The following is a 12,478-nucleotide window of genomic DNA, read 5'->3' as shown; positions in this document are numbered from 1 at the left end:
ATAAACTGTAAATAAAAATTAAAACCCCAAGACAAAGTACATTCATAAGTCTACACAACAAAAGGTTTCTCTTCCTCCTCCCGGGCCTTACTGCCTGGGGCCTTTGGTCCTGCTTGGTCAGGTTCTCTCCGAGGCCTCTCTGCCATGTAAAGCTCTCCTCCCTATCTCTCTACAGACACTGTCACAGCTTCCTGGGCTTTCCCCATTCGTTGGGGCCACCTACCATCCTTTACAGGGAATAATCGGATTCCAACCAGGTGTGTCTCATTCTGTTATCAGGGTTGGCTAGCCCAAACCCTTCAGCCTTTAAGGGGCGAGCCACTCTGTGACTCATATTCTTTGGACAAGAAGGAAAAACTGATCAAAAAGCAATTTTGGTTGAGTACACGTTCAACTTAATACAATACTCCACAGATCTACTGCTAGATGCAAGCTGCCAATGGATTTCAACTATCTGCTCTCTCTCATCACTACATTTTAAAAATTAATCCATAACTTTAAAAGATTCCATGAAGTCTTTTGATGTATACAAAAGCAGCTAGAGAGTCAGGATCCTGGCATCCTTCGCCACCACGGAGAACAAAAGAACACTTTGGATTATAAGAGCACGCAGCTCACCCTCATCACCTTTGGGGTTCCAGCAGAAGAGAAGCTGAGCTGATAAGTCAACTCTCCGCCTTGTCATGATTCCCTTATATGAAACCATTACTCTCAAAAAACTTTGATGTCTTCAGCAATTGCTATGGCTGCAATAGTAAGGATCTGCTGCAGCAGCCATGCTGAGGGAAGAGCAGCAACCAACATTTTTGGATGAATGAGTACTAGTGAAACATGTTGGACTGACACCCCTAGAAATGAGGTCCTCTGCTTATCCATTAGAACGTGCATGCCAGTGAAAACATTAATGATCTGGAGGATGGGGTAGATTGCACCCTCAGCAAGTTTGCAGATGACACTAAGCTGGGGGAAGTGGTAGATACGCTGGAGGGCAGGGATAGGATACAGCATGACAAACAAATTGGAGGATTGGGCCAAAAGAAATCTGATGAGGTTCAACAAGAATAAGTGCAAAGTCCTGCACTTAGGACGGACGAATCCCATGTACAGCTACAGACTGGGGACCGACGAGTTAGGCAGCAGTTCTGCAGAAAAGGCCCTGTAGATATGAAGCTGGATATGAGTCAGCAGTGTGCCCTTTTTGTCAAAAAGGTTAATAGCATATTGGGCTGCATTAGTAGGAGCATTGCCAGCAGATTGAGGGAAGTGATTATTCCCCTCTATTCAGCATTGGTGAGGCCACGTTTGGAGTATTGTGTCCAGTTTTGGGCCCCCCACTACAAAAAGGATGTGGAGAAGTTGGAGAGAGTCCAACGGAGGGCAACAAAAATGATTAGAGGGCTGGAGCACAAGACTTACGAGGAGAGGCTGAGGAAACTAGGCTTGTTTAGTCTGCAGAAGAGAAGAATGAGGGGGGATTTGATAGCAGCCTTTAACTACCTGAAAGGGGGTTCCAGGGAGGATGGAGCTAGGCTGTTCTCAGTGGTAGCAGATGACAGAACAAGGAGCAACGGTCTCAAGTTGCAGGGCGGGAGATCTAGGTTGGATATTACGAAAATGTTTTTCCCTAGGAGGGTGGTGAAGCACTGGAATGGGTTACCTAGGGAGGTAGTGGAATCTCCATCTTTAGAGGTTTTTAAGCTGTGGCTTGACAAAGCCCTGGCTGGGCTGATTTAGCTGAGGTTACTCCTGCTTTAAGCAGGGGGTTGGACTAGATGACCTCCTGAGGTCCCTTCCAACTCTCATCTTCTATGATTCTATGATTCGCCCCTTTCCCCATGGACCTCAAATATGACTTGGAATACTCCAGTTCTAAAAGTGGGAGGATCATTCAGTCTCCATAAGATACTCAATTCTTTACATCTCCCCCAAGAATGCCAACAAGACAAACCATTATACGGTGGGGAGAGGATCTGTGATCTAAAGAGGACCAAGACCCAACTCATTCCACACTGGCCACTGAATGGCCACCAGATGGCAATGACTTTTGGCCACTTCCAACCTGGATCAGATTTAACCTGTGACCTAGCAGTGAAAGGCTTTATACAGCCATCCCAATACCAGTGGCCTAAACCATCCAGCCCCAATGGCTGCCAAACTTTTTAAACTGCGTGTGCTTGTTACCCTAAACTTATCATGCTGCAGGCAAGAAGGATTGGCCTCATGACTTGATTTTTTACAACTTCACCCGAGTGGCTACATAGCAGCACTCCCCATCCTGCAGTAGCTTCACTCTCCTGGCTGACTGCCCTGTGCAAAAACTGCTCATTTCCTTGATGATGTATTGAGATTTTTTCAAGTAGGGGCATAGTGTCTCTGAAGATTATTTACCCTGAAAATCCTAGTAGGAAAAAGAATTCATGTAGGCTAATTTAAAACTGCTCCAAAAATGAAGCCAAGTATATACAAGTCTTCTATTAAAATTGCATATCAATCCCAGCTAAAGCAAAAAGAACAGGAATACATTCTTCCTGATACATTTTCAGTTTTTAGAGCCACAGACACGCACAGGAAAACAGATGATTATTTATATAGGAGTTCCACAGATGCACTCGGACCTTTTCAGACAGAGAGATTGGGAGATTTTATAATCTAAGACAGACAAACACAGCAAGGGGTAACAAACAGCAGGTGGGGCTATGGTAGTGAAGGATCATGCGAGGGGCTTACTTAGTTCATTCTTCTATATAGGGAACATGTGGTACCAAACATTTTTTTAAATTAATTATAATGTAGGGACAATCAGATGGAGGGCAGGAGAAGAGCAATGAAAGGGCAACTGAAAGGAATTATGACCAGCAATATGAAGGAGGAGTCTGTGCAGTACATAGGGCCGAGGACATTCGAGGTACACTATTACAAGCCAAATATGCAAAAGGGACGGAGACCATAACAAACCAGTGGAGCTACACTGTTGGAGAGATCTTCTGGATAAGCTGTAAAACAGAGTTCTTGACTATTTATTGGACTTAATAAGCCCACAGCATTGCCTGACAAAGATAGAGAATTTAACCCTAGTGTGCTGATGAAAATTTCAACTTGAATTCTGACCACCTAAAAAGGACACAGAATTATTCACTTCATACCATAAACCACTAGTGTTGTGCCATGTTCACCCCAGCAGTGTTTGCATTTCAGTGGTGGGGGGGATGGGGGCAAGTCCTGTTATTTAGACCATTACAATTCAACTAATTGGCAAAAGCAATACTGTAAATTTAAGATTACAGGGGGCTTATGAAACTTAAACAAAAGCATATTAAAAATATAAATGCTGCAGGTGCAATACTGAAGAGGTAGATTTAATGCATATGCTATGGAATTAGGTAAGACTAAAACTACTGAGGAAAAAACCAAACCAATATAGAATGAATAGCTGGAACAAAATGAATCCTCTCCACTGGATCCCTGGATGGTCTCCACGGAAACCCTCTTGAGGAGGATTCCATTTCTTTTCACCGACAGATTTCTGCATATTCTTCTCTTGTGAGTTTTATAGATCAGCTGGCTGTGGAAATCGAGAGATCCCCAAGGATACGTGAATGGACTTCACAGCGTGCCATCAACAAAGAAGTGATTTGTAGAACGAGAAACCACAACAGATCTTTTCAACCAATGTGGTAATTCTTGGCTTGAAACAATGGCATAAGAGTAGACTGTTCCTATCATATGTTCTATGGCCTTAATCCTGCAATTTTGTTTGTACAGAGCCTCATTGACATCAATGGGCCTCCATGCGACAGCAGGAGTTTTTCCTGTATGCATCAACCTGCAGGATCGTGGCCTGTGTGTGTAAAAGCTGAAGTCCTGCTAGGATATGCCTCACACATGCACTGCAATAAAGAAATGTATGGTTACTTTTAAAACTCAGTGTATTGGAAGCTGGAACTTTTCTTTACTCGTCAAAGAATTTTTCTGGGAAATTTTTAGTCTTCTCCTCTGCCACATCTTCTCCACTCACACTTTCATACAACTGCTCCGAGGTCCTGTGTCAGGCTGCCCCACCCTTTCAGTTGAGAAAGGTGTTACACTCTGGAGATAAAAATCGAGCTCGAGTTAAGTGGTTGGGGCAGGGGGTGGACGGGAATCAGGTTAGAAGCAAAACTCAAGCTACACTTCAAGCTAGCAATGCAGTGAAGGCAAGCCCTGAGTCCGTAGTGAAAAGATTTCACTGTGCCACAATATTGCCCTTTGATAGCAGAGTTATGTCGTTGCTATATTTCTCTCTTACCTTAAGCTTCTGGGCTTCTCCCCTAACTTTCAGGAGCTCCGTGATAGAATCCACAAACCCCTGGTAATGGAAGTTGCACATTTTCTCAATCTCTCGGTCATGGTTTCGAATTCGGGCTTCCAGCTTTTCCATGAAACGACCATGCTCTTCACCATCATAGACAGACCTAAGAAAGTGAGTTTCCAAAGAGGTTAGAATTGTGTCACCAATTTATACAATTACTTAGAATAAATTCACAAAATGCTAGTCATTAAACAATCACCATTAGGCTCTGGACCAAATGGGGGACAGAGGGGTTTACTTCTGTTTTTAACTCATGTTTGTGAATCTTCTTGTCTCACACTCATGTTTTCCTCTTTTCCATTTGACAAACATTTGCTTTCATTCCTGTTTCTGTCACAGGCCACCACATGACTCTATTCAGAGCACGGCTAACCAGCTACAGAGTCTTCCCTCTCTGTCTAGGTGAGCAGATCAAATCCAGCTAGGCCAAGATACCCTGAAACTAGCCGCTATTTGACAGGTGGTTAGTGGCCTTTATGAAGTGACTCTATGGACCTGAGACCAGCTCCCAGAGAACAAGTCACATCAGAAAAGCACCTTCTCTGTTGACACAAATTGCCCCCTTGTTAGCTGTCAGCAGAGCTGCTGGAATGAGTGGGACATGGAATTGAACTCCCTGCCTCACCTCTGGAGGGGTCCTTCATTGTCAAAGGTAATGAACAACAGGCAGGAAGGCTTAGGGGAAGCTTGCATTCATCCTCCATGCCAGGGACAAATAGGTAGAGCCCTGCAAATCTGAGAATAACTGTAGACCATTTTTTGCAGATCGTGGATCAGATGGTCATAGATAGACTTTCCAGAACCTCCGGGACTTCTGGGGCAGGGTTGGAGCAGCTGATGAGCTGTTAGGCGGCAGGTGGGGCTGAACAGCTGATCAGCTGTTTGGGACAGCAGAGACTCAACAGCTGATGGGAGGCAGCTAACTGCAAACAGCTGACTGGCGGTGAGGATGTGGATACATCTAAAAGAGAGAGGGCGGATTGTGGGTCGGATAGAAGTTTATTCTTGCAGACGTGGATCCACATCTTTGTATCAGCGCAGGACTCTACAAATAGGTAGCCTCCAGTGGCATCAATCCAACAACATCCACACACACTAAATTCACATACACAGAAGTGATTCAACAGGACTTCATGTGTTCCATATTCTTTCTACCAGAGAAATGGGAAAGATTTGATTACACCCTGCACAGAAAGTTCAAACTGACGCCTAAAACAAAGAAAATCAAACAATGTTCTTTCTGCTCCATACATCAGAGACAGACACTGTAACATCATCATCACTGACGAATCTGTGAGGCAGACTAGATTACAACTCATCCATCAGCAGAAATATTGCCTCTGCATGGCTAACAAACTTGGTCTTAACAGCAAAATAAGCAGATGTTACTCCAGAAAGATAAGAGAGTGATGTAAAGTATGAAAGGAACTTTTTTCTGATGGTAAGCACATCAATTTCCCAGTGTTAGCGAAAAGGTTTTAAATAGAGGCTTACAATCCACAGGACATTTCAAAGACTGTTACAACTTTAAGATACATCTAATTCTGCACTTAGGCTTCTTGACTGATTCTCTGATTCTCCTGCAGTCAAATTTTGAAGTTTACAGCAAGTGTGTTAAAAAGTGATGTTATGTAAATTCAGAAACAGACTACGTTAATTCACTACTGCTGTCCAACGGTTAGAGGTTGGGGGATGAAAAGATAGACTACAGAAAAACAAACACCACACTGAACAGATGTACCACGTAACCCTTTAAAGCAGGGGGTCAACTAGGTGGCTTCTAGAAGGCATTTTAAGTAATTATGGGGGAGAAAAATACCTAAGTGGTTTAGGAACATGTCTCACTGGCTTGCAGTGGCATTTGTGCTCCTAAATCACTTGGACACATTTGAAAATTCCACTCTCTGAATCAAAGATAGTCCCATTTTGATTTTTACTGTAGACGGAGGGAAATTAAATGCTGAGTGGAAAAATGTTGAATAATTATCCGTATGATGGGTTCTTACAACTTCAGCTATGTGCTTTCAATCTCCCATTCTCAGAAGACTAGTAATAGGGCGGAAACCCTGCATATTTAGGGTCTTTACTTATTCTGCACTGACTGCAAAAGAAAGCTTTTAAATAAGTCCAATTCTACGCACATTTCATGGTCACTGACAATAAGCAGAGTCAGAAGGCATGCAATTCTTTGAAGTTCAGGACGCAGCCTCCTTCAGTGCTAGCCAGTTTCTGCCTTTGGAATAAGCATCTGAGAGACAGCAACATGACATTCACAAAAGCAAAGATGTTGCCACAGTATTGATTATGGTAGTTTTCATTGCACTGTAATCAGGTAGAGAAAGAGTTTTGCCAAGAAATGACTCTTTAGAAGTTAGAAGGAGACTGCCATCTAGTGATAGCCTATTTATTTGCAATGCTTCTTATGTATATCCTACATCAGCACAGCACCTCCTTTCTAATTACCTGCATCGTAGCTACAATCCAAAAATGCATGTATAATAGCACATGTATTATTCAGCTATATAACTCCTTGGTGGACTTCACTATAAATTTAAAAGAAAATGAAACCACTAAGTGAAAAAAGTTCCAAGCTGACAATGCATTTCCACCATGGGAAAACACTGTTTTGCATTTATATAGCACCTATTATCCAAGTCTCAATATGATTTATGAACATTAAGCAAGCCTCACATCTCCCTCATTTTACAGATGGCAAAACCGATGTAGCCGTCCAGTGACTTATTCAAAGCCAGAGAATGAGTCAGTGACAGGCAGCAACAAATCCTAGGAGTCCTGGGTATCAATCATCAGCTTAAACTGAACAGCTAAAGCCAGACCCCTCATCTTCCTTTCATCCATCATTGTTCACACCACCACCATCCTCCCTGTCACTGCAGGCCATTAGACAGGCATCTTCTTCAGCTCCACCCCAGGCCACATCCAACCCTTGCAGTTTCTTTCTCCACAGGATCCCAAAGTTCCTGCCAGACTGACACCACACACATTGGGAGTTTATAGACCAACACCCTGACTCTGCAATGCACTCCATGTAGGCAGACTACCGTGACGGTGTGATGATCCACTGACTTCAACAGGACTCTAGGTAGGTGAAGGGACTCACATGGGCTCAGTGCAGGATCAGGGCTCCAATCTTATTTAAGATGTGAAAAATAAAGATTTCTTGAATAAAGGGGAAAGCTTCATTTTCCAGCTACAGCCTTTTAAACCGATTAGGGCCATTTTACTTCATTCTGGCAATAAATCTGCCTCATTTTAACTGTTGAGTCACTAACTTATCACTGTCATATCATCGTGAGTATCTGCAGCCACTTCTAGGTTTTAATAGCAAAAAGAACCATTATGATCACGTAGTCTGACCTCTTGCTTACACGGGCCATAGATCTTCATCCAGTAATTAATGCATCAAGCCCATAACTTCTGCTTGGGCTAGAACATACCTTTTATAGAAGCACATCCCGTCATGACTTCATATCCTTTAAACTCACTGCTGTCATACGTGCCTAGCAACTGCCAATTCTGACTCAATGCCGGTTCCAACACTCAGCTGTTCTACTCAATTAAATGCTGCCATTAACTCATTCTTGCCGTTTAAAATAACTGCAAATTATTAGAGACAAGATGGGTGAGGTAATCTCTTCACCGGACCAAGTTCTGGTGGTAAAAGAGACTTGTAGAAGAGCTCTGTGGAACTTGAAAGCATGTCTCTTTCATCAACAGAGGTTGGTCCAATAAAAGATATTACCTCACTCTCCTTGAATCTCTGATATCCTGGGACCAATATGGCTACAACCGTGCAAATTATAGACATTTTGGTCAAAGTACACTCTGCTGTTGGATCACCTTTCTCTCCATATTATTTGCATTTCTCCTGCATATTCTGAACTACACTCTTACTTGTCTACTTATGCCTCAAGGCAACCATCAGCCCCATCTCTCCTAATCAACGTTCATCTTCTCCACTTATTCCTCTCACCCTTATTTCTAACCCTCTCTGGGACTCTAGCCAGACTCTAGCGTTCACACTGATAAAGCCCTTTGATATCTTCTGACGGAAGGTTCTGTAAAAGCACTCCTGGTTATTTCTGCCCATTGGATGTTTCTGTTTATCGAGCACATTAAAAAAAAATCAATTTCAAAATTAAAAAAATTCCAGGCTCACCACCACCTTGGATTGTGTCACTGTGTTTCACAACGTCCATGTTCATTAAAAGGAACTTTAGGATTTTAAAGGTCAAATGGAAAAAGCTTTCCAGGAAAGTTGTAAAAGGCAAATGATGTACCAGAGAGACAGCCCTTTCTGTCTGACAGCCTTGTTTTTCACATAAAGTTTAGCCCATGCAGCGGGGCAGTCAAATTTCACCCATCTGAGACCCATACTTTCAATCATCGGGGCCCTCAGGGCTCCATCCAAATGGCTTGAATTTGAACACTTGAAAGCCACCTTTATCTTTAACATGATGCTGAGGATCACTGAGACAGCCCTAGACTGCACGGCTCCATCTCGATCCAAGTGCTTCTCAGATCGAAAGGGATTGGAACATGCTGGGCCCTGTTGTCTCTAAGCCACATAGTCATATAGCCTGCATGCGGCCTTTGGGATGCATTTTGACCACTCCTTGCCATACATCCTAGTAACTCACTAAAATGCACTTAGGTACAAATTGGGAGATGATCTTGGATAAAACAGCACAAGACAGGACTGGAAGACAGGAGCCCTGGATCCAGTTCCAAGCTCTGTCACAAGCTTCCTGCATGACTGAGCTAGTGACTGCAGGAAACTGGCAAAGAAAGGTTGCGTGTAAAATAGTGATAATGCTTCCCAGTCTCACAGGGGGACTTTGAGAGCTCATTCATTAATATTTGAAAAGGTCTTTGAGATCCCCAGATGGAAAGTGCTCTGGAAGTTCAAAGAATTCTTACGCAAGCAAGTGGAATACTAATGTAATACTACAAGTAACACTTCCCAAACCAGTATTGAGGCTGAATGGGAACTTTTACAGGTTTGTTCTGCATCCTGAAAACAGTGGGTTAAATGAAAGTGGTTAACTCTAATCAGTTTAAAAAAATGACAGATTCCCAGCCTGACCCTGCAACCTTTACTCCAAATGGGAGTTTGGCCTGCTTTCTGACTGCAGGATTGGATCTCAAACAGAATCTAAATAAATTAAGCTGAAACTACAGGAGGACGACGATGAATGGGGAGGGAGGCAGGAAATATCTCCTAAGGAATCTCTGGGGACAAAATGCAAAAAAAAATCTGGAACAGTGCAAATTCTGGGGACAATGAACAGAAGTGTCTTGCTTTTTGTTTTCAATTAATATGTGGAAAAAGTTCTTGGGTCTGTTCCGGACTTCATTTTTCCTTCTTAATCTTCTGTAGTGTTTTGAAGGCCTCGGAAACATTTTCTTCTCATTAGGTTACATAAAAGCATTAGCATTTTGTTTATTATAAAAGTTAAAAATAAGATAAAATTAATTACTGCATAATGTAAAAACATGCAGATTAATGCAACATGCCCTTGGAAGGGGTCAAACAAAGTTTGACAGGCTCAGATCTGTTTAATACTCATTGTGAAACATCAAAATCAATGAAAAGTTCCAGAGGGGTAGCCGTGTTAGTCTGTATACAGCAAAAACAACGAGATTCCTGTAGCACCTTAAAGACTAACAAATTTCTGTGGGCATAAGCTTTGTTAGCACTTGCCCTCCCCCTTGTTATGTTTCTTACCCTTGGATGTGTACGCACGCACCCTCCTATAGCCCATGAAAGCTTATGCCTGCAGAAATTTGTTAGTCTTTAAGGTGCTACAGGACTCTCGTTGTTTTTATCAAAATCAATGAGTTCCTCTGTTCATATTCTTGCAATCTGCAAAATGTCTGTGTAACAGAGGGACAGCAGCAGATTACACTATTTTTTTTTTTAAGATAACCAATTTTCTTATTCGTGTTACTTATACCTGAATTTTTTTTTCAACTGAAAATTGTAAGTATGGAATTCTCTTTCCATCTGGCATGCTTCTTTTATTTGCGCTTTTCACTAAGTTCATGCAACCATGCTAGATCAGTCAATCCACTTTCAGGTTTTCCTGAACCAGTAGAGCATTCTGACATTTGGCTTATGAACAAAGCCACACCACTCTCGCATACTTTTAATTAAAAGTATTTTTAATCATAACAAAATTTGTATTAACAGACTAGAAAGTGTTTCCTTTATTTATACAAACTCAAAACTATATTTTCAACCTACAACAGAATCCCTTTCTCAACTGTAGACATTAGCAAAATACCAGTGGAATTTCTACAGTAGGAATCATTTCATCATTCTACAGTAGGAATCAGCTCCTGAAAATAAATCCTGCTTTTTGCAAGGCTCTAACATGGCTGAGTAGCAGTTAAAATATGGTTTGATCCTGCCCTTACAAGCAAGGCCTAACTGTATTATAAGAAGGTCAAGAAGCTATCCCATTGCAACGCCAAATCCCCACATAATCAGTTTGCCTGTGTACCTAGGATGCTGATCTAACCAATAGAACATCAGCCACTGATTAACACCTTTTATGCAATGTGGCTTTTCTCAGCACCTGCCTTCACCACTTACAGCAGGATATGCTGTGATTGCCAGCTCTGTCGAAGATGATGATTCCTGCATGGCTTTGCTGGAATGGGAAATAGGAAGTAGATACAGAACCTTTACCAGGCTGGGGCGTGATTTAATAAATAATGCCACACAGGCCAACCAAAGCAAGAAAAGGCAAAATTCAGGCAAGCTACCCCTCTTTCCACACTTGTCTAGGTGTTACAAAGTGCACAGATAGATACTGTAATATCACACCAGGATCTGGAACACCTCAAACACTAAAGCACAACAGTATGAATTAGGCTGATGGCAGCCTGGTGGAGAGGGGAAGATTGTAAAGAATACAACCGTGTATGGTGTGAATGCATGTTTTTTTATTTAGAAAAACAATGATCTTATAAATGTGTTTTGAATCTTTATTAATATGCTAAACTTCTGCAGCAGTCCTCATCTGAGAATCTCAAAGCACCTTTCAGCCATGCATTACGTCTCAACAGCCTGTTATGTAGGTAAGGGATACATACAGATCACTTCCCCAGCACAGAAGTGGGGCCACCTGTGGAGTGAATACAGCAGCTGCTTAATAAAATCACTATGTAAGTTTAGGACAGGAAATTAATAAATTGTAGGGGAAAATTTAGGGAGTCTGAATAATTATCTGAGCAGGGATTTGGCCAAAAAGCCACAGTTAGCACCCCTATTCTAACAAAAGTTCCATGGACTCGCTAATAACTATAAAGAGACAGGATCTCAATGTTTACATGACCCCTTCAGAGCGATCTATACTGAGATTTTTCCTAAAATTCCTTCCCATTACTACCATTGGGTTAAACTCCATCCATAGATGCTGGCAGCAATTTAGATCTTGGCTACACAAATTATTCTGGAATAGCTCTATGGGTGAAAACTTTAATTCCAGAATAAGAGTATTTTTTTCCAAATTAGCTTAACAAACCTTGCAAGCAGATTCTGGAATAAGTATCCACGCATGAAGTTGTTCTGAAAGAGCTATTCCACTTCAAATTCACACCCTACCTTATTCCAGAATATCTTGTGTAGACTAGCCCTTAACCCCATATTGTGGGCTCCCCTCCTCTGTCTAGGCTTGTGCTCTCACAGTAAAAGTAAGTGAGAAGGCTAGTGCAGCCACAGTTTTAGTTTCTCAGAGTCACTGTCAAAGCAGTGCACTTAAGGTTTAATTATCAAGGTCATCTTAGGGTCTCATCAGCATGCAGACACTTAATAGGATACTGTAATTAACCTCTTTGCTGTTAGTTCACTGTGTCAAGAATTTACTAAGGCCTTGTCTACAGACAAATTGTCACTGGGTTAACTAGAGATGTGTTTTAAGACCTTTTTAACCAAACCTGTGCAAGCTTACATTTAGATGATTCTTTTGGGTTTGAGTGGCTTATTTTGGCATCGCTTAATATTTTAAAAAGAGGTCAGAAGCCCCTTTGTTCCCAGATCACTGACATGAGCCATATCAAACCAGTTGCCACTCATGCATGCCACAGGTATTACACAGAAAA

At 41.9% G+C, this 12,478-nt stretch overlaps 1 protein-coding gene across 8 annotated transcripts in view; it reads right to left on the bottom strand.

Moving 5' to 3' along the window:
- EXOC6B (exocyst complex component 6B) overlaps positions 1–12,478 on the bottom strand; it is a 434,911-nt gene that overhangs the window by 363,880 nt on the left and 58,553 nt on the right. For all 8 annotated transcript variants that reach the window (XM_067533650.1, XM_067533651.1, XM_067533652.1 and 5 more), the window contains exon 2: positions 4,286–4,451. In XM_067533650.1, the coding sequence (XP_067389751.1) occupies positions 4,286–4,451 (166 nt within the window). The remainder of the gene's footprint in view (positions 1–4,285; positions 4,452–12,478) is intronic.

Source organism: Emydura macquarii, unplaced genomic scaffold (assembly GCF_026122565.2).
Source record: "Emydura macquarii macquarii isolate MOO-44397 ecotype Brisbane River unplaced genomic scaffold, CSIRO-AGI_Emac_v2 contig_3345, whole genome shotgun sequence".
In the NCBI taxonomy this organism is placed as follows: Eukaryota; Metazoa; Chordata; order Testudines; family Chelidae; genus Emydura; species Emydura macquarii.
Note: the sequence above shows the minus strand (reverse complement) of the source record. Positions and strands in the feature narration are given on the sequence as shown.